The 22,723-nt window shown below is 50.2% G+C and overlaps 1 protein-coding gene and 1 long non-coding RNA gene across 2 annotated transcripts; one reads left to right on the forward strand and one right to left on the reverse strand.

Moving 5' to 3' along the window:
- Window positions 1-1,289: 1,289 nt before the first annotated feature.
- LOC115834008 lies at window positions 1,290-9,995 on the reverse strand. The gene is made up of 3 exons (XR_004029162.1): window positions 9,938-9,995; window positions 1,961-2,060; window positions 1,290-1,722 (listed from the first exon to the last, which is right to left on the reverse strand). It is a non-coding gene; the product is annotated as an uncharacterized LOC115834008 (long non-coding RNA).
- Window positions 9,996-16,841: 6,846 nt separating this feature from the next.
- Window positions 16,842-19,537, forward strand: LOC115834007 (rab-like protein 2A; the record flags this gene model as incomplete). The annotated part of the gene is made up of 3 exons (XM_030808795.1): window positions 16,842-17,263; window positions 18,474-18,553; window positions 19,407-19,537. Coding segments are annotated over exons 1-3 (282 nt in total), but the record flags the coding sequence as incomplete, so codon positions are not given.
- Between the last annotated feature and the right edge of the window lie 3,186 nt (window positions 19,538-22,723).

Raw genomic sequence — 22,723 nt, forward strand, 5'->3', positions numbered from 1 at the left:
AGGGCTCGGCATCGGACAACCCAGTCCCCCAAACATACCCTAGTTCTCCACCCACCTCATACAGACACGAGTGCCCAGCCCTCACCTCGTCCATCCCCTGAGACAGAGACTCCCGAGCAGACACAGGTGCAGACACAGGTGCAGACACAGGTGCAGGCCAGGAGCCAGGTGCCCATGTCTCGCCTCAGGGCCTCACTCTCCAAGGTCCAGCCTGCAAGGGACTGCTCTGAGGGCCCCGTGCGAGCCATCCCTCTCTGGATGCTCGCCATGAATTGCTCCCCAGCAGAGTGCTCAGTGGGTCTCCATCTGCACTCACACGGTGTCTTGTGAAAGACGCTGGGCACCACTGCCCAGGGTTTACTGATAAGGAACTAAAGCTCAGAAAGGCCGCTTGACCCTGCCAGAGACTCATGATTGCAGGCTGTAAGATGCACCCTCCAACTTAGATCCTGGACTCTGACTCAGCTAGATCTCCACGTCTGCCAAGAAAGCTCCTCTCTGGGACAGGCATCCTCTGCCAGCCCATCCCCTGTCCCTGGGCCCAGGCCCCATCCTGCAGGGGAATCGGGATTGGGGGAACCAGTCACTACCAACACCACCACAAGTGCATTTTCTACTTTAATTCTCACAACAGCTCTGTAAGGGAGAAGCACTGTCTCCATTCACAGGCAAGGAGCTGAGTCCCAAGAAGGGAAGGAGGAGAAATCACTTGCCCAGGGTCACATAGACAACCTCTATGCATTTATTTTTTATTTATTTTTTTTTTTTTTGAGACGGAGTCTCGCTCTGTCACCCCGCCTGGAGTGCAGTGGCGCGATCTCGGCTCACTGCAAACTCCGCCTCCCGGGTTCATGCCATTCTCCTGCCTCAGCCTCTCCGAGTAGCTTGGGACTACAGGCGCCTGCCACCACGCCTGGCTAATTTTTTTGTATTTTTAGTAGAGACAGGGTTTCACCGTGGTCTCGATCTCCTGACCTCATGATCCGCCCGCCTCGGCCTCCCAAAGTGCTAGGATTACAAGGGTGAGCCACCGTGCCCGGCCGCATTTATTTAATTAATTATTTATTTATTTATTTTTGAGATGGAGTCTCCCTCTGTCGCCCAGGCTGGAGTGCAGTGGTGTGATCTCGGCTCACTGCAACCTCCAACTCCTGGGTTCGAGCGATTCTCCTGCCTCAGCCTCCCAAGTAGCTGGGATTACACGTGCCCGCCGCCACACCCAGCTAATTTTTTTGTATTTTTAGTAGAGGCAGTTTCACCGTGTTGGCCAGACTGGTCTTGAACTCCTGACCTCAAGTGATCCACCCACCTCGGCCTTCCAAAGTGCTGGGATTACAGGCATGAGCCAACGTGCCTGGCCTCTATGCATTCTTTCTCCCTTTTGTGTTCTTACATAAAGACCCATCCCAGGATCTGCCCCAGGAAGGTGGACAAGGGTGGCAGCAGGGTATCCATGCAACAGATGGCACTTCCTGAATTCTATCTGTTGCACTCCTGTTCGAAGGTACCTCCAAAGGACAGCACCACCAGAAGGACGAAGAGCCCCCCTGCTGGAGTGTGAGGCCTGGGTCCCAGGATCTCTGGGGGCGCCAGAGGTTGGCTGGAGATGAGGCACTGGGTGTCAGGAAGTTCTTGGGTGTGAGAAGGCTACTGATGCCCCATCACCCCATTTGCAGCTCCAGATGATACACCCACAGCCCGTAGGCAGGAAGCAGGGCCAGCCTGGTTACAAAAGGCTGATTAGTGATAAGGAGAAGAAAAAAAACCAGACATACACGCAGGCTACACTCTTAAGGAAAAAAAAAACCAGACATACACGCAGGGTGCACACTCTTAAGGAACCCGCACACCCTCAACAGGCATCAGGCACTACTCTAACCCCACTCTGCCCCACTCCCGATAGCGTATCCAGTACCCATAGGACAGTCCCCTGTTAAGACCGATGATCAGGAATCCTCACCCTTTCTAGAATGGAGCTTGCAGCCTGGAACCACCAGCCGCAGCATGAAACACCATGGCAAGTTCTCTGCAGCAGTGTCTGTCCCTTCTTGCAGCAGGTACTGGAAAGGTAGGAATGGGGAAGACAGTCAGCCTGCTCTTGGGATATGTGAGGGCAGGGCTGGAGTGACCACCAGGACCTGGGGAAGCACAGGCACAACAGCCACAGCTGAGAGCTGGCCCAGGCCCCAGAATGGACAACCGCTGTCCTAACAGTGGAGAAACACCCACATCGGTGTAGAATCAGGCCAGGCCAGCCACAAGCTAACCCAGGAGCAGATGGCTTGAGAGCAGGGAGTGGGTGGCTCCAAGCTCAGCAGGCCTCATTTCTAGACAGGGAGAAGGGATGGTAGGGCAGGACCCATATGTGACACCTGAGAGCTGCAAAGGAGGCCAGGACACACCCTGGGGAGCACTGGAGAGTTGGGTACAGCAACAAGGCAATATGGCCATCTGAGGGGAAGGTCTCTGCTTTTCCTCTGCACTGAAAACTCACAGCTGTACCTGGTAAGCTGAGCAGGGCAGGGTTACCACCCTCCTACAGATGAAGAAACTGAGGCTCAGAGACCTGGGACCTGTCCAGCATCTGGCTCCTGACACCTCTGTTCTTAGCACATTCCCACCAGCTTCTACACAAGCCTGTGAACTTCCCGAGGGCAGCGCCTGCAAGTCACCCTCAGCACATGCCCCAGCAGAAGGCAGCACAGTGCTTTATAAATGGGGTGGAGCTACAGGCAGACCTGCCTTTCCCCATCCTTGACCACAGGGCCAGGCAGCCAGGGCAGGTGTACACACCCCCCACCCACATGCTCCCTGCTCCTGGTTGTCACCAGGGAGGCCTCACCACAGCTCAGACAACACCCGGTCACAGGACGGTTGTGAGAGCAGGAGGGGAAAGCAGTGTCTGCCACCTGGGACAGAACTGCCCCTGACATCCCTAGACCTGCTGGGGAGCCTGGCTGACATCACTGCCTGGCACAGCTTCTCCCGCATTGGGTCTGTGGACACAGCCTTCAGCCCATGGTCACTCTGGTCCCTTCTCAGAACCGTACCTATTCCATGGCCTCAGCATCAAGGCCTGGCCCAGAAAGCACTGGGCCTCATGGCCTGCCTGCCCTGGTTCCCTGGCCCCTGCGAAGCTGTGGGCTGCTCTGCAGCTGGACCCCTGCCTCAGACCACAGGCTCTGCCACACCCACGGGAGGGTCTTCAGACAACCTCAGCCCTTCCCCCTCCATTAGCCGGGCATGGTGGGCCCACGCCTGCAGTCCCAGCTACTCAGGAGGCTGAGGTGGGAGGACCACCTGAGCCCGGCAGGTTTAGGTTGTGGTGAGCCATTATCACACCAGCTTACTCCAACCTGAGTGACAGTGAGACCCTGTCTCCAAAAAGAAAACCAACAACTGCAGCAAGAATATTCCCAAAGTTGAGAAACTAATGCAGCAAAACAGGAATCTACTAATATGTGTTAAAACTGGCAGTGGTAAAAGCGTGTGTGGATCAGGAACAAGCTTAGTGGACAATGTAAGAAGATTGTGAAACCACAAAGTGCTTAAAGTGTATGGTTTTTCACTGCATCATCATTATTATATTTTTGGACAGAGTCTCACTCTATCGCCCAGACTGGAGTCCAGTGGCATGGTTTGGCTCACTGCAACCTCCACCTCCCCGGATTCAAGTGATTCTCCTGCCTCAGCCTCCCAAGTTAATGAAGGGGGCCTGCCTCCCACCCTGTCGTATTTCCTGCAAGGTGAGATGAGAGACTGAGAAAAGGAAATAAGACACAAAGACCAAAAGTAAGAGGAGAAGGTGGGCCCAGGGGACCCGGCCGCCAGCACGTGGAGGACCTGCACCGGTGCTGTCTCTGAGGTCCCCCAAGTATTTATTGATCACTATCTTTACCACTCAGCGAGGGGGATGGGCAGGACTTAGACAGTAAAGGTGGAAGAGGGGTCAGCAGGAAACGTGAGGCAAAGGAATCTTGTGTCATAAATAAGTTTAAGGAAAGGTGCTGTGCCTGGATGTGCATGTGCACGTAGTGCCAGATTTATGTTTAACTCATACCACAAAAATCTCAGTGCAGTAAAGAGTAAGCACAGCGGCATTGCCGCCAGCATGTCTCACCTCCAGCCACAGGGCGGTTTTCTCCCTATCTCAGTAAATAGAATGTTGTTTGGTTTCACCGAGACATTCCATCCCAGGGACGAGCAGAAGAAGATGTTTCCTATCTCAACTACAAAGAACCTTCATCTTTCACTAATCCTCCTCAGCACAGACCCTTTACGGTGTCGAGCTGGGGACTTTAAGGTCCTTTCCCTTCCCACAAGGCCGTATCTCAGGCTGTCTCAGTGGGAAAACCTGAACAATACCCAGGCTTCTTGGCAGAGGTCCCTCAGCTTCCACAGTGCACTGTGTCTCTGTTAATCGAGGAATGGAGATGGCAATGTCTTTTACCAAAGCATACTGCCTGCAAATACATTTTTAAACAAAGCACATTCCTGCACAGCCCTAAATTCCCTAAACCTTGAGTTCAATACAGCACATGTTTCTGTGAGCACAGGTTGGGGCTAAGGTTACAGATTAACAGCATTTCAAAGCAGAAGAATTTTTCTTAGTACAGATCAAAATGGAGTTCTTATGTCTTCCTTTTCTAGATAGACCACAGTAACAGTCTGACCTCTCTTCCCTTTCCCCCACAGAGTAGCTGGGATTACAAGCATGCACCACTAGCCCAGCTTAATTTTGTATTTTAGTAGAGTGAGGTTTGCCATGGGCCAGGCTAGTCCTCGAACCCTCTGACCTAGTATCCACCCACCTTGGCCTCCCCAAAGTCTATATACAGGCATGAGCCACCACGCTGCTTCACTGTATTATCATCAGCAAGACCTCTTGGGAAATATCTGAATCCATTATCATGGTGAATCTATTGACTCTTTCGTGGTGTCAATGTATAACTTCATTTGCTCTTCCTGCACGTAACCAGCATTCACAGATGCAATTTGCAATTGATTTCAATGACAGGCACATAACTTTGAACCCCATAAGCAAAATGCATCCACCTTCTCAGTATAGACCCACATTACAAAAATAAACTCAATTATTATTCGTTTTGAATTTGCCTAATCACATTCTGAGGTAATCAAAAAAAGTAAAGAAGTAGTATAAAAATTTTTAAAAAAGCCTATAAAAAAATATATGGAAGTTGCCCCTGGGCAAATGGCAAAACCCCTGTCTCTACAAAAAAAAAAAAAAATTACTGGCCATGGGGTGCACCTATAGTCCCAGCCACTAGGGAGGCTGAGGTGGAAGGATCACTTGAGCCCAGGAAGTCCAGCTGCAGTAAGCTGAGATCATGCCATACACTCCAGCCTGGCAACAGAGTCAGACCCTGTCTCAAAGAAAATTAAAAAGTAAGTAATTATACTATTCACCCTCGGACCCTAAGAAAACAGTTTGTAAACCCCTCAAAACAGTATTAATATTCCACTTATAGACGAGGAAATGAGGGCAGAGGTTCTGCAACTGACCAGGGTTTCATAGCTAAATGCAGTCAGGGACACTGCTTCAATACATGATGGTACCACAGTCCAGCACTTCCAACAACAACATTGAACAGAAGAACTGTCACCTGAGGAAATAAAACTAACAGCATAAGCAAAGACCTTACAGATAATGCCCACATGATAAGTCATATTGGGAAACCAGAACAAACTATTCTGAACTAGGCCAATAAGATTAATAGCTCAGGAACTGGTTAACATGTTCAAACAATACGAAAACAATCATATTAAATGTAAAGATTGGCCGGGGCAGAGCTGACGCTATAATCCCAGCACTTGGGAGGCCAAGTGGCGTATCACCAGAGGTCGGAATTCGACACCAGCCTGACCAACATGGGAGAACCCCATCTCTACTAGAAATACAAAATTAGTCAGGTGTGGTGGCACATGCCTGTAATCCCAGCTACTTGGCAAGCTGAGCAGGAGAATCGCTTGAACCTAGGAGCGGAGGTTGTGGCGAACCAAGACTGTGCCATTGCATCCAAGCCTGAGCAACAAGAGCGAAACTCCGTTTAAAAAAAAAAAGAAAGAAAGAAAGAAGAAAAAGTAAAGATTATACCATTACTGGAAAGATACCAAATCTCAAAAGAGTAAAAACTGTGCCAAAAGCAGAAATTTAAGTACCACAATTTCATAAGCAAGAATACACTATTAAAAGATTCGGAGCCGGGCGTGGTGGCTCACACCTGTAATCCCAGCACTTGGAGAGCTGAGGTGGAGATCACTTGAGGCCAGGAGTCTGAGACCAGCCTGGCCAACATGGCGAAACCCAGTCTTTACTAAAAATAAAATAATTTGCCGGGCATAGTGGCGCATGCCTGTAACACAGCTACTCGGGAGCTGAGGCAGACAATCGCTTGAACTTGGAGGCAGAGGTTGCAGTGAGCCAGATCGTGCACTGCACTCCAGCCTGGGCAACAGAGCAAAACTCCTGTCTCAGAAAAAAAAAAAAAAAAAAAAAAATTTGGAGTGGGATGGTGGCAGCTATTTAGAGGCCAAGCGGTAGGATCACTTGAGCCCAGGTGTTTGAGGCCATCCTGGGCAACATAAACAAGACCCCATCTCCTTGAGAGAGAAGAGAGGAGAGAGAGGTTGATTTATAAAGCAATTAAGACTGGGGCCTTGACCAAGAATCAATTACAATAACCTAGACCCAGTAGTCTGAGGTGTCCTTTCTCTTCTGAGAGTTGAATGATTAACACAGAAAGTATAAAGTATAAAAACATAGTGCCAGGTGCGGTGACTCATGCCTGTAATCCCAGCACTTTCGGAAGCCAAGGCAGGTGATCATCTGAGGTCGGTGTTTGAGACCAGCCTGGCTAACATGGTGAAACCCCGTTTCTACTAAAAGACAAAAAAGTAGCTGGGCATGGTGGCATGCACCTGTATCCCAGCTGCTTGGGAGGCTGAGACAAGAGAATCACTTGAACCCGGGGCAGAGGCCGCATGAGCCGAGATCATGCCACTGCACTCCAACCTGGGCGGCAGAGCGAGACTGTGTCTCAAAAAAAAAAAAAAAAAATAGAATCTTATACATTTATGCAACCCTAGGAAGCAATCAGGAAGGTTCAAAAAAATGAATAAGGGAATAAGAATAGGAGTAAAGAAATAAGTTTGAAATACCAGTGATGAAGATTTATAGCCTGTTCAAATCTAAGTATGTAGTCAATTTTGGGGATCACTGTGATTTGGGTTTGCTTTCTACCTAATAAGCTATTTAAAACACTGAGAAGGCAATATTAGAACTTTCATTTTAATGAAATATTCAGAATTTTGATTAAAATAAATACTAAATTAAGTTTACAAGTAACAGTTAAATATTTAGAGACATTTAATGTACTAAGTTTTGCGAACAGTACAAATATTTAAGAGTGTTGATGAGATGAATGCGTGGCTCACGCCTGTAATCCCAGCACTTTGGAGCTGAGACGGTGGATCACGAGGTCAGTCGAGAGCATCTTGGCTAACATGGTGAAACCCAGTCTCCACTAAAAATACAAAAAGATTAGCCAGGAGTGGTGGCGGGCACCTGTAGTCCCAGCTACTCGGGAGGCTGAGGCAGGAGAATAGCATGAACCCATGAGGCGGAGCTGCAGTGAGCCGAGATCGCGCCACTGCATCCAGCCTGGGCAACAGAGCGAGACTCCATCTCAAAAAAAAAAAAAAAAATAGTTTGATTGGGAATAAGGAATATCAACTGCCAATAAATGTAGAAGATGAAAGAACAGGACTTTAAAACAGCACATACTTAGTTATGGGTCTCCGTCTCCTACCCATACAGAAAAAACTCCCCAACATTCATGACTTCATCCACTCTGACTAGCAGATAGCCACATTTCCTGGACACCCTGGCTCTTCACCTCAAAAGGTTTATCTTTCCACCACACCAGCAAAGACCCTCAGGATACACGATTCACACTGCCAGCTAAGCATCGACCCCAAGGGACAAGTAAGCACACACTGAAGCAACTGGCCATCCTAGTCCTAATCCCTACAACGGTGTCCACCCTGAGAATTGCAGCACTTGTAGAAGTTGGTCATCAGCTTGTCTGCGAGCGAGTCTGAAGATGCATGAAGTAGCATGAGGATGTTTACATTTGAGACATGGCTCTAGCAATCAGAAAAAGGAAGAAGTAACGCGCATTAAAAAAAATGTTGCTCATGACTGTTAAAAGTAGGTATTACTTAATTTTTTTTTTTTTTGAGACGGAATCTCCCACTGTCGCCAGGGCTGGACATCAGTGGCACACTCTCGGCTCACTGCAACCTCCGCCTTCCAGGTTCCAGCAATTCTCCTAACCAAAACCCTAGCCCTAACCAAAACCCTAGCCCTAACCCAAACCCTAACCCTAACACTAACCCTAACCCCTAATGCTAATCCTAACCCTAACCCCTAAAACTAACCCTAAACCTAACCCCTAACCCCTGACCCTGACCCTAACCCCTAACCCTAACCCCTAACCCTAATCCCTAACACTAACCCTGACCCTAACCCTAACCCCTAACCCCTAACCCTAACCCTGACCCTAACCTACCGTGACCCTGACCCTGACCCTGACCCTACCCTAACCCTAACCCCTAACCCTAACCCTAAATAAGCATAACCTCAACCTCAACCCCAAGCCTAACCCTACGCTAACTCCTACCCCTAGCCTTTCTTACCTTTACATCTGTCCAATTCTCCAGTAAAGCAGGACTCTTGGCTCCCAGGTGTGCACCACTGCATGTGGCACGGGACTCCATATCAGTCCCCAAATAGGCACGTGAATGCTCACAGGCCAGCCATGCAGTGGAAGCCCAGGTGTATTCTCACCTCCATGACCAGGGCCCAGCGCCTACATCAGGCTAATCAGGGCTAAAGTGAGCTAGGGCACCAAAGGTCTTCTTAAGACCAAGGCCACGTTGTGCCTCCTGTCACAGAGCAAGACGCAGCAGCCTTCCAAGTCAGGGGCCCTTCCTGACGACACTCCAAGCTCAAAGCACTGGACTTTCAACAGTGAGGCTGCACACATTACTCTGTTTAAATCTCCACCTAGGCCACTGGGAGAAAGGGTGATAGAGGGACACTCGTATTGCCCTATGGTATACATGCTTGTTTATATGACTTCAAGCCGTTTACAAGAAACTCAAGCTGAAACACTACTTGTTTCCAACTTTTTGTTTGCAGAGGATTTGCAATTTACACTCCAAAACAAGACAGCCACAGAGCCCACTACTCCTCCTCTGAAGTCGCTCCAAGGGCCTCCGCATCAGTCCTAGAATTGGACTAACCTAACCTAACCTTACAGAGGTCCCAGATCTCACCTGCCCAAATCAGACATTTTAACACACACAGCTCTCAACAGCAGGACTTACAGACACAAAACTCTAAGGTAACGGATTGTCTCAACTCCTTCGTGTCTCAGCGAACTAAAACACTGCCTAGCACAGGTGCACCATCAGCCTTATTCACTGAATAAACCTCTGTATATTTTATTCATCTTTGATTCTGGAAATGATATAATGAACATAAAAATGTTTTATAAATTGGACTAAAGACCTTTGAGGTCTCTTCACAGGATCCTATCTGGTGGACCCCCAAATCTGCCAACACAGAGAAGACATCCGTAAACACGTGCAGGACAGAGGCCAGACAAAACCATCTCTCTCAGCCTCAAAGTGGCCTGGCAGTCACATGTGGGGTCTGGCCTATTTGACGAAGTCAGGCTTTCGGCTCCAGGCACCCTACTGCACTGCAAAGCCAAGTTCTGCCGAACAAAGAAAAAACAGCCTGCTCACCCTCACTAATATCCCAGGTGGTAAGCTAAGAGCATTATCTGCTTGACACCCCTCCTCCTCCACCCTCCATATCCAAGCTATCACCAAGGTCCTGGCAATCTACCTCCTAAATGTCTCTCAAATCCACTTCTCTCCCTTCAGTGTCCAGGCCACCAGCATGATGACTTCTGCATATGTGTAGCAGCCTCCTCGCAGGATGTAAAAATGCAAATCTAGTCATAGGCTCTGTGAAAGGAAAATCTTGGGGCCCCAAAATTACTAAGTAAAGGGAAAAGTTAAGCTGGGAACTGCTCAGGGCAAACCTGCTCCCATTCTATTCCAAGTCACCTATCTCCTCACTAAGATAGGTGCACATCTGATTGCCTCCTTTGGAGAGGCTAATCAGAGACTCAGAACAATGCAACATTTGTCTTCACGTATCTGTGACCTTGGAAGCTCCCTCCCTGCTTCCAGTTGTCCCCACCTTTCTGGATGGAAGCAACGTACTTCTTACATATATTGATTGATGTCTCATGTCTCCCTAAAACCAAGCTGTGCCCTGACCACCTTGGCACATGTCGTCAAGACGTCCTGAGGCTGTGTCACGGGTGCACGTCTTCTAAATTACCTGAAACCATCTCAGGTAGGGTTCATAGCTCCCTTTCCCGAACCTCCCAGGAGCCCCTCGTGGCGCCCAGGTCCTGCATGCTGTTGTGGCCCAGGCTCACCTGGAGCAACTCGACTCTTCGTTACAGCCTCGTGAACCTTTCAGTTCCTAAGGCTGTCTAGCCTGTGAAAGGAAAATGAATCTGGGGCCCCAAAATCACTAAGCTAAGGGAAAAAAGCTGGGAACTGCTTAGGGCAAACCTGCCTCCCCTTCTATTCAGAGTCACCCCTCTGCTCACTAAGATAGGTGCATATGTGATTGCCTCCTTTGGGGAGGCTATTCAGAAACCCAAAAGAATACAACAGTTTGTCTCTCACCTACCTGTGACCTGGAAGCCCCTCCCTGCCTCGAGTTGTCCGGCCTTTCCCGACGAACCAACGTTCATCTTACATATTTTGATGTCTCCTGTCTCCCTAAATGTATAAAATCAAGCTGTGTCCCACCTTTGGCACATGTCAAGACCTCCTGAGGCTGTGTCACGGCGTGCGTCCTCAACTTGGCAAAATAAACTGTCTAAATTGACTGAGACCGTCTCAGATATTCGGGTTCACAATGCACGGGGACGTCCCCTGGGCAGCGCCCCTCCTCCACCGAGCTCACTCGCTTCCTCCTTGGTGTTTTCTTCAGAAGAAGTTTCACAGCTACTTGGTCCACACCTGTCTGCCCCACAGGACCCTCTCTTCTCCACAGCACATGGGCGGCGCACCTGCTGAGCTGTGTGGAGAGGACCAGGTTCCTCTCCTAATTCCTGCTCATTACTAACAAATGTCGACAAGTCGAGAAAATTGCTCAAATTTACCCCATCAAAGAATTAAAAACTGGTGAAAGCTTGACCTGTGCCCCCACCCCTGACGTGCTCACCCTCCATCCCTCTAGGCGGGCGGCTCCACTGGAGCCTCAGTACCACACCCACAGCCGGGAGCCCCAGTCCCGCACTCGGCCGCACGCGCACTCCCTGCGGCCCTCCCGCAGCGCCGCGCTGGGCAGCCCGCGCCCCGGCGGGGTCCTTCAGGCCTTCGGGCCGGGCAGCCTCCCTCGGGGTCCTTGCGCGGATGCGTAGCAGCTGCGAGGACGCGGCCGAGCCGGAAGCGGAGTGCGCTGCAGCGCCAGCTGGGCCGTTGGGCGGGGTTCGAGAGCGCGCGGAGTCGAGACCGGCGGCAGGGCCGAGGGGCCCCTGGCCGCCAGCGGGCCGACCCGCAGCGTCCCTGGTCTCTCCAGCCCTCACTCGGAACCCACGTGAGGGCAAATCCGCCCCGTGGCTGGCTTAGCACGCGGGGACAGCCCTCCGAGGCCGCCCTAGGGGTGTGGGCGGAGGGCGTACCGGTCGGGGAAGCACGGAAAGTGGTTTCGCGAGGCTGTTGTGGGGCGGGACGGGCAGCCTGGCGATGCCTGGACATGGTTGGGGCCAAAAACATAAAGATAGCTTGCCCACTTAGATCTCGAGGACAGCACAAGCGAGTCCTCGCTCGTAACGGTGGCTCACGCCTATAGTTCAGGGATGCCGAGGAGGGAGGATCGCTTGAGTCAGAGTTGGAGGCTGCAGTGAGCCGTGATCGCGCCACTGCACTCCACCCTGGCGACAGAGTGAGACCCTATCTCAAACGAAAGAAAACTTCTTCAAGCATGGGCCATGCAGCTGGATTTGGCTTTCTGTCGCTCTCTCTACAGGGTACGGGTGACAGGGGGCAGACCTCTCATCATGCTTTCCAGGCATCTGCCATTCCCAGAATTGTGTCCCTGGATAAACAAGGCGAAAGTCCTTGGCTGTGCAGAAGCAGTAGCTGGTGTGCACAGTCAGGAAAACTCGGGGCCCTGTTGGTATTTTCTACCCTGACCCGTGTGATACTTCTGTCAGCTCTTACCACAGTAGACTCTGCTATCATTGTGTTTTACATCCTCTGAACCCTGTGCGACGTCTGCATGTGTGATGCCCAGTAAGGTTCACCTATTGCTGCTATCTGTTCATCACATTTCTATGTGCCACCTAGCTAAGAGTTGGACTGTGGTTACATTCTCAGAATGTTTGCAAGTCATGTTTCGGTGTGAGGAGAGTAAAACAGGCTAGAGATTTGGTGCACACAGCCTTTGGCACTGGAATGCCTGTGAATGTCTTGTGCAAATGGGTAATGTGAGGAGCAGCATTTGGGGTGCACAGAACTTAAGTATTTGTGTATAACCATATTATGATGCCTGTGTGTACATGCTTGCTACTCCAAGTCTAGTAGTCAATTGCTTACCATATCTCAGTCCTGGCATGAGGGAAGCAGTCTGGATGGGAGTTACAGCTGGAGATTTGGTTAGAGGGACTTATCTCTGACAACAGCCCTGTTGATCTTCCCAGACAGTGACACAACCCTCCCCTCCCTGGCTGGACCCCTTCTCTACAGCTAGGAGCCAATGGCAGAAGACAGAACCAAACCCCAGTGAGTTGGACAAGGGAAGTATGCTGATGACAACGTGAAGATCATCTGCCATGGGAGACAGGCCAGTGGGCAAATCCAAGTATGTTGGGAGATTAGGAATAAATGCCAGCCCCAGGAGGTCTGGGTCATTCAAAAAGTCCTCCAGAGGGCAGGAGGGCATTGGCTTCTTGGGGCTGGTGGCAGTCTTGTGGGACCCAGATGTTCATGGGGAATGAGGGGAATACGTGAGCAGTTTGTGTGATGTTGGGTGGAGGGGCAGGTATAAGACTGAGGATTTGAGTGTTTCCTCTGAGCCCTGAGAGGAACGTGATGGAGCAACTGAAGGACATTGTATGTGTTTGTGAGCTGAGGATGGCAAGGGTGGGAAGTGGGACATGGAAAGAGAAAAGTGACTATGCGCCGTGACAGGATTGGGTAAAGGTCGGTAAAGACTGCTTCTTGGAGGGACTCTCCTGAAATAGAGGAAAACAACACAGAAAAAAAAATAAAGAATCGTAAGAACTGAACGATTACATAATCATCGTGAAGAATTGGCTATTCTTTTAATGAGTTTCGGTACCTACAATGCCGCCCGGAGAGGTGAAGGGAGGCTACTGCGCTACTGGCAGCCGTCTCCATAGAGACATCCTATTTCTCACGCCTAAGGACTGGTGAGGGCACATGTCCATATTTCATGCCTTACATAGCATGAGGTACACTTGCCCCTGCCCACGAGACATTCTTCATCGCTTATCTCCCAATACTCCAGCCCCTTGCTTTCTACCTTCATTTTTATCATCGTGTCCTTTGACTCAGAGCTCTGAATACTCTCTGGGGCTTTTGCTGGTTTTTAGCGTATCTCCATGAATTTTGAATTCTCTCTCTCTTCAACCACCACAACACACCTGCAGCTCTGGTTTAGTATTTTTTTGTTGTTTGTTTGTTGAGACGAGTCTCGCTGTGTCCCCCAGGCTGGAGTGCAGTGACGTGATCTCGGCTCACTGCAAGCTCCACCTCCCGGGTTCACACCATTCTTCTGCCACAGCCTCGCGAGTAGCTGGGACTACAGGCGCCTGCCACACCCAGCTAATTTTATTTTTGTACTTTTAGTAGAGATGGGGTTTCACCTTGTTAGCCAGGATGGTCTCGATCTCCTGACCTCGTGATCCACCCGCCTCAGCCTCCGAAAGTGCTGGGATTACAGGCGTGAGCCACCGCGCCCGGCCTCTGGTTTAGTATTTTATAGTTACTCTGACCATCCTCAACAGCATGCCTGTACAATAAAAGTGAGGGTAGGTGTTGTAGTTTGGGAAGGTTACTCAATAAATAACACCCCCTTTATCCCCACTCAAGTTTAAAAACAACAAAGAGAGAATAGAAAAGGCAGGCAGGCAGGTGGAGAGCAAATTGCCACTTTAATAACAAACAGAACTTTCCGAGAATGTATCTTCCTATGAGATGTAAGGTGGCCTGCCCACTAACTCAGTGCTACCCAGCTCCCAAGTTCAATGCTAGTCTCTTTATACGCCTCATTTCAAACAGCAACAAAAAATAAGAATCCAAGTAGTTAACTTGACGTCAGAGATTACCATAACATTGGCCTCCACAGACACAAGAATTAGAAAACAAGCCAGTCTTCATCCACTAGCAGTATCTCAGGAACAAGGCTGTCCCAGATACAAAGACCATGATGGAAACAGTGCATCTGAGGGAAGGTGAGTGCATGAGAACACCGTGGTTCAGTTTTGATTGGACTCAAGAATTATCTGCCAGTTTTCAGTGTCTCTAACCTATGAATCTAAACTCAGTTGGGCTAAAACACCCATTAAGAGGTTAACACATCCAGGCTGTGGTGAGCTATGATTGCACCACTGCACTCTAGCCTAGTGACAGAGCAAGACCCTGTCTCAAAAAAAAAAAAAAGTTAACACCTGTGTTCATCGTATCTGAAGGGCATCTGTTGTACACGGCCTCATTTCTAGATAGCGATGTTGAGGCAGTGCGGCCTTCCTGCACAGTTCAGAAATTTACAACGGTAGCAGCCCCAGTCACCAGGCTTTCTTTAAGGTGCCTTTTTTTTTTTCTCATGCAGCATGTTCATGCTTCTTGATTTCACCCAGGGCTCTGTTGGTGGGCTCTGATGACAGCTCCCCTACCCCCTGTGAACAGGTGTCCTCAGACCTGGGCACTGCCTCCTGTGGAAGGCTTTTCCTTTGCTCCTGCACATGCCACCTTCCTGAGCTGCGATTACAGGCGTGAGCCACTACGCCCGACCAGATTTCTTTTGACCCCAGGTGATCATACTGCTTAATAACAAGACATGGCAAGACATGGTGTTTTTTTTGTTTTTTTTTTTGAGACAGAGTCTTGCTCTATCACCCAGGCTGGAGTACAGTGGTGCAATCTCGGCTCACTGCAACCTCCGCCTCCCGGGTTCAAGCAATTCTCGTGCCTCAGCCTCCTGAGTAGCTGGGATTACAGGCATGCGCCACCATGCCTAGCTAATTTTTTGTATTTTTAGCAGAGGTTTTGCCATGTTGGCCAGGCTGGTCTGGAATTCCTAACCTCAAGTGATCTGTCTGCCTTGGCCTCCCAAAGTGCTGGGATTACAGGTGTGAGCCACCGCACCCGGCCAACAAGACGTGGCTGTCTGATTCCATCTTTAAGAGTAGTTAGGTCCAGATGTGTTGTCTTTTTTCTTTGATAGCTGTCTAACTTGGCCTTTAGGGTCTTCCATTCCCGTTAATAATTGCCTATCATCCTTGTGCAAAGAGGGCAAAGACACACCCCCCACCCCCAACTAAGGCCACATGGTGAGTACAGAGTAGGGTGATGGGGGAAATTTACAAGCAGAAAAGTCAAAGCATGTGACTCCCTGGGTCCCAAGCTCTCATTATCCTGAGGGAGTTGTGCTTAGGCCAACAGTAACCAGTGCCTACTCTAAGTATTTTTGGGAAAAGAAGTCAGGGAACGTCTGTGTATGTGACAGAGACAGAGGCAGCTTCCTAGAGCCCCCGGAGGTAGGCCTGCTCTGTTTTTGAGCTCAGGCCTGCCGAGCTGTTTCTCTGCTAAGCTGCAGAATGTTGGGAGGGAATGAGTCTCTGGGGCTTGTTTTTCTCTCCTTCATTCTGTCTTCCAGAGGCAACTTTTCCTTAAGAAAGTCCCTCTGTGCCTGTGTTTTTATTCTTTCACTGCTTCTGCTCTGATGAGGCAAGTTTATGGATCTCTCCTCCTCCTCCTCCACTTCCTGAACATGTGCCCTCTCAAGACAGTGTTCTGAGCTTGAGTCTTTTTCATTTACCATCTTGACCTCTGGCTGCGGTAATTTCTTTGTGTAATTTTCTACGTCATCTAAGAAGATGATGTGTTTTCTTTATAGTAAGGGTGCTGTTTCTTCATAGTTACAAATAAAATCTATCCTCCTTTTACAATTGAAGCTGTAGTTTAAATATCAGAAGTATAAAATCATGGTTAGAGTGTATTACGCTGACAGACAGGCAAGCAGTGACCCTTCAAAACATGAGGGAAAAAAGGTTGCAGTGTCAAGAGAGTGGTCAGGGAAGGCCGAGTTGTAAAGGTAACATTGGGTCAAAGACTTGAAAAAAGCAAGGAGTAAGCCTTGCAGATATGGCCAGTGGCTAGAACAGAGGGAGAGAAAAGAAATGGGAGAGTTTGAACTGAAAGAAATGGGGAACCACTGGATGGTTTTGCACAGAGGAGTGACCAAGTCTGCCTAATTTTTTCACAGGGTAACTGACCACATTCAGAATAGATAGTCCTCTCAGTAACCAATAGATCAGGCAGATTCTCCTGTCTCAGCCTCCTGAGTAGCTGGGATCACAGGCGTGCGCCACCACGCCTGGCTAATTTTTTGTATTTTTAGTGGAGACAAGGGCTTCACCATGTTGGTCAGGCCGGTCTCAAACTCCTGACCTCAAGTGATCCACCCACTTCAGCCTCCCAAAGTGCTGGGATGACAGGCGTGAGCCACCGCGCCCGGCCGGGACATGGCTTTTGAACGGAAGGCACAGCTTTGGCCTGGCCTCTGTTTCCCTGTGCATAACACAAGGGTAATTGTATGTGCAGCGCTGTGCTGTGGTGGAAAGAACAGATGTGAGAGCTTCACGTGGGCTGGTGTGTGGACTCATAGCGACGGGAGCTGTTTTGTTATGACGGGTTGGTAATGCTGATTCCCAGATTCCAGACTTGACCCGGAAACTGTGTGGCTGTGGAGTGAAAGGGGGAAGGGAAGCCACAGGTGGCTTCCAGGTTGTCAGCCTCAGGGTGATAAAGTTTGGGACAAGGGAGAGATGGAGACGCCATCTGACCACCTTGCCTGTTCTGCTTACAGACTCATGGAGAGATTTCTCATGGATAGCTTGTATCCTTCAAGGTTTGAAATACCCCTTGTTCCTGTGGGTCTTCCCACGCTCATGCATCGGTGTCCCACTGTCCACCCTTTGTACAGCAGCCCAAGAAGGAGACTGGTAGATTATGCAGTACGCAGGTTGTTCCGCACTTGTTTCTTGCCGATTGACCACGTGCAATTGCACAATCAGTGCTGTATATTTTGGAGCTTACTCATATTTGAGATTGTTTTATATATTAAGAGGGCAGTAGAATGGCAAACAGCACAATGTTGGATCTAATGCCTGGATCAAGACCCACCATCCTCCTCCTCAGTAGCTTCTGACGCTGGCAAGGTCAACTTAACCTCTCTAACCTCAAAGCTTGGGCCCCCTACTATTGAAAAAAAAACTCCTAATATGAACGAACATTTGTAAATAGAAGCTGCCAGCCCCACCCTCCATCCCATGAATTGTTTATGTTGTATAGGTTTGGAGTGAGTTCCTCCCCCACAAACTGGGAGGATTTTTTAAACAAGCTTACCAGGTGGATCCACTGCAGACCAAGTGGGAAGAGCCCCTGGAGCCTGGTGCTCCCTGTCCTGGGCTCGCACCCAAGGCTCAGTTGCCTTAGATCTGAGTTGTGTTACCCCCCACCAAGTGCTCCTGCAACAGCCACGCCACCTGCGTCATTGGCTCTGCTTTTTACACTGTCCAGCTTCTTGCAGCCTCGGAAGGTGTTTATCCCCAGAGTTAACCCTTTTCTCAGCGGTTCACACGTTCAGGGCAGACTCCAAATATGAATTGACAGCTTGTCAATGTATGGCTTAGTGGCGCTTTCGTCCCTGGAATGTCATGTTGCTACCCTGACGGGTTATGTTCCTTTCTAGTCTGCGAAAGCCTCCATCCATGATTGAGTTGGGGTAACCCCCAATTTGCCATTTTCCAACTGCATGATGCCTTATGACCACTTCGTCTGTAAAATCCATGTTCTATCGTTTTACCATCAGACCTTCGCCATGGCACAGGACACACTCCTTCTTCCCACCTCCACCTTCCATGGACGCTATGTAACCCGGCATATGTGAGCTGATCCTCTGTCCCGCACATTCATTTGATTTAAAATCTCAATAACTCCAAAGAGAAGAGGAGGGAGAGGATCCATTTCATCAAACCAAACACCCCTGCTCCCCACTCCTTCCTTACCTCCCCTTTTATTGGTTTTGGTCCTTAACCTGAGTGCAGTCAGCCACAGCAGCTGTCCACGTACGCCCTGACCCTGTACAAGCACACAGCCATGGTAGATGGCAAGACCATCCTTGTGGGTAAGTGGCACAGGGCCAAGCCATGCTGACCCTCAGGAAAGAGGAAATGGGAGACGAGGGGAGGTGAGGGAAGGTTCATAAGGAGAGAGTCCAGAGGGAGAAAATGAGACCCCAGGCAGGGACAAGGGGCGGTAGAGAGAACCCAGAGAGCCAGGAGCCAGGAGGCCATTAGAGGGTGGAAGGAGGCATGCAGGGGCCACGTCCCAGCCCTCTGACCTGGTGTCCAGGCCAGCACCTGTGCAGGACAGGGTTCATGAAAGGAGAAGTCAGGGGACTGTACCCACCTCAGGGAAGAAGAACATGAGAGGCCTTCGACGAGGCAGTAGTTTTCCTAGCTTCAGGGGTTCTTACTCAGCCAGTTTAAAAAAATAAATGTGGTCAGAACGTGATCTCCCACATCGGGCTGTGGCCTTCCATCGGGTCGTAATCTTCTCCTTGGCCAGGCACACAGCCTGCCTGACTCTGTCTACCATCTGTGGTCAGTGCACGTGAGCAGTTGGACTAGTTTAGAACTTAGAGGACCCTGCATGTCACGTGGGAAACGGGGAACTATCTTCTCCCTCCTTGGGCTTCCAGTGTGTTGTCCTTCCTCCTGGCCCCGACCCACTGTCTTCCCATACACACAGGTGAACACACACCTCTCACATCACACTCAGGTACACTGTCTTGAAGACACACGCGTGGGGCTGTGTGGTCTCTGTTTCTCCCTGTGCTCCCCTTGTACACTCACACACGTGCTGTGGCTTGTGCCACATGTGTTGTATTTTAGTGACTTGCACAGAAATGCACCAGGCATGTGGGTCTCTCTGACCTCCAGCCCCAACAGGCAGTCAGAGCTGTGTTCACATTGCAGACTTTTGGGACACGGCAGGCCAGGAGCGGTTCCAGAGCATGCGTGCCTCCTACTACCACAAGGCCCACGCCTGCATCATGGTACGAGACGGGGGGAGGTGGATAAAGGCACTGGGCAAGTCTGGCCTGAGGGTGAGGAGCCTGGCAGCCCTGGGCCCTTGTAACCAAGTCTGGGTGTTGTGGGAGGGGGGCTTAGGGTCACCCGGGGATGTTTCAAACCACACCTGCTCCCCAGAGCTTCTTAGTGAGAAAGTGCCAGGTGAGCTCTCTGTAGGTGGGGATGGGTGGAGAAAAGATGGAACAGCAAGCTCGGGCTTCAACATCAGGTGTAGCATCCAAGAGGCAAACATGTGCCTGAGACAGGGCCACAGTCCCTCTGATGGACCTACCCTGTCGGACAAGCTCCCAAGGCCTCCCTCCACTGCTGCCTGCTGCGTTTCCCTAGGCGGCGCATGCTGCGGGTCCCAGAGAACCTTCTCTCTCAGGCCAGCCCCTTGCCTCCTGCCAAGCCTCCCAGTTTGTTGCCTAGGACGCAATCCTCAGGGTTCCACCCCGGTGGCCAGGGTGTGGTGAGTGCCTGAAATGCAGCCGAGGAAAGGGAGCTCTGTGTCCTATAGAGGTTCCTACCCGTGAATTCCCTGGCTTGGTTCTCAGGCCACCACTTTGAGATGCTGAAAAGGAGCATGTTTTTCTTTTGGGCCGCTTAGAAAACATTTTCATGGCTGGGCGCGGTAGCTCACGCCTGTAATCCCAGCACTTTGGGAGGCCAAGATGGGTGGATCACCTGAGGTCAGCAGTTTGAGACCAGCCTGGCCAACATGGTGAAACCCCGTCTCTACTAAAAATACAAAAAATTAGCCGGGCATGGTGGCGGGTGCCTGTAATCCCAGCTACTTGGGAGGCTGAGGCAGGAGAATCACTTGAACCCGGGAGGCAGAGGTTGCAGTGAGCCGAGATCACACCATTGCACTCCAGCCTGGGCAACAAGAGCAAAACTCCATCTAAAAATAAAAAAAAAATAAAAATAAATATAAAAACCCCACATTTTCATGAATATCAGCCAATCAACAATGCAGAAGTAATAGACAGTCTTCTGAATTCTTAACCTAGCAATTGTCACCAAGTGAAAACCTCGGTCACTAAACTTCTTGGAATAGCAATCAAGGTCTTGCTTTAACACAAAACCCCAAACTTGGTGGTACAAAATAACCATTTTCTGATGGATTGGGAATCCATGTCTGAAGTCTCGCTAAGAAGACTCCAAGGCTGGGTTCCAGGCTGGAACTGCCTGGGGCATCTCCCCACACACACACACTGGTACTTGCCTAGACCGCCAGCAGGTTCTGCTCCCCGTTTTCTTTGCAGTTTGTCAGTTGGGCTGATTTGGGTTTGCTCACAGAGTGTCAGCCAAGATCCCAAGATCAAGTATCCAAAGAGAACCCAGTGGGACTTATATTTCCTTTTATGGCCCAGCCGTGGAATACGTGGCATCTCTCTGGCCATAGTCACAGAGGGAAGAAACAGATGGCATCTCTCAGTGGGGAACCAGAGTCACACGATTACAAGAACACATGGGATGGACAGGTTGCCACCATTGTTGGCATATATTAATAAAGTCTGCCATGGCACCCCATAGCATTTAGACACCCACCTTTCCAGCCCTACCTCCCAGTTAGTGATTGATTGTAAGTATGCACGGCCTTAGCTTGGCACTGAGAGGGATGCATGGCTGAGTAGGTGTCATTCATCTGTAAGAAGCAATAGCAGAGGCGATCCAGAAGGAGCTGCTGTGTTCTGCTCATTGTCACCTGCTCCTCTGCACACCTTCCTTCATGCTGTTCCCTCAGCTTCTCCCCAGCTCACACCCCTTTCTTTGAAACTCTGCTCATTTTTCAGGCCCTGCTTAAATGCCACCACCTCCATGCAGCCTGCTCTGATGTTTGTCATTAGAATTGCCCTTTCCTGTGTGCTCCTGCACCACTGATCACTTCCACAACATGGATTATCTGTGATGCACATGTGCAGGATGCCAGGAATGCCAAGGTGGAAAGACACAAGTGCTGCCCCAGGAACTTACTGACTGGTGGGCACAGTACAGACACCAGTGGTGAGGACAGTGAGGATTCTTCCCTTCTGACCCTTTGCAGATGGTAAAGGAAGGAGCTCGTCACCTAATTCCCCCGACTGCCCTTAAGAACAAAATCCCTTGAAAAATTCCAAAAGCTTTAACTCTGATAACTGTTAAGGTACTCAACAAGAGGATGACGGGGCAAGGCAAATGGGGGCAGTGTAGTGCAGAAGTCTGACCCTCAAGAGCAGAGGAGCTTGGTCCTAGCCAGTTTGGTTTCAGGCCTACAGTGGCATTTGGTATTTTGAGCTCACCTCTCTTTTGCCCTTGGAGTGACTGCTTCCTGCATCTGAGGCATCTCCGTGGGCTCCCCTCAGACCCTCTTCTGAAGGCCTGGGGTGTCTCTCCTGCCACCATGCCTGTGTCTGCAGGTGCCTGCCACCAGCCCCAGTCTGCTGCACGGGGCCTGGCTGGTAGAAAGCACTTGCCTTCTGACCACATTGGGGAGCTGAGGGTCAGAGACGGAGCCAGGGCTCGACCCTCCACCTTGAAACCTTGAGATGGGGATGCTTCTCATTCTAGCCAGCTCTTCCTCAGCTCTCAAAACAAGGAAAGGTGCTCAGGAAACCAGACCTGGACAAAGGCATCTGTGCCTGGTGTGAGGCAGAGTCCAGAAGTTTAGTTACAGACATCCTTTATAAGGAGTCTTCATCGGGAATTCAAGGCAACCTGGTGATTCATTGAAATTGGCCTGTGAAAGAGAATCCACATAGACTTCCTGCCGCCTCTTGAGATGTGACAGCTGCTGACCTCTCACCACCACACAGGGCGAGCCCCTAGCCCTGAGCTTGAACCATGTTGCTTGCACAAATAGCTGGGTGATTTAGAAGTGAGGTCAGCTGTGCCAGCAGTTACAGGGCGGTGGTTGTCTGTAACTTTAACCCACTGACTGTTGTACTAGGGCAGTTTGGGCGAGACACTTCGGAGGAGCTCCTGTGAAGGGCATGAAGGCTCACTGCAGCAGCTCAGTTGTCTTTCAGAGTTCTGCCCTTAGAGCTGGTTTGCAGGGCTCATCCTTCTTGCTGATATTTTAAAATAGGTAAAAGCAGGCTGGGCACGGTGACTCATGCCTTTAATCCAGCACTTTGGGAGGCCTAGGCGGGCAGATCACCTGAGGTCAGGAGTTCGAGACCAGCCTGACCAACATGGTGAAACTCTGTCTCTACTAAAAATACAAAAATTAGCCAGGC

The sequence above is a fragment of the Nomascus leucogenys genome, unplaced genomic scaffold (genome assembly GCF_006542625.1).
Source record: "Nomascus leucogenys isolate Asia unplaced genomic scaffold, Asia_NLE_v1 001796F_24166_qpd_obj, whole genome shotgun sequence".
NCBI lineage: Eukaryota > Metazoa > Chordata > Mammalia > Primates > Hylobatidae > Nomascus > Nomascus leucogenys.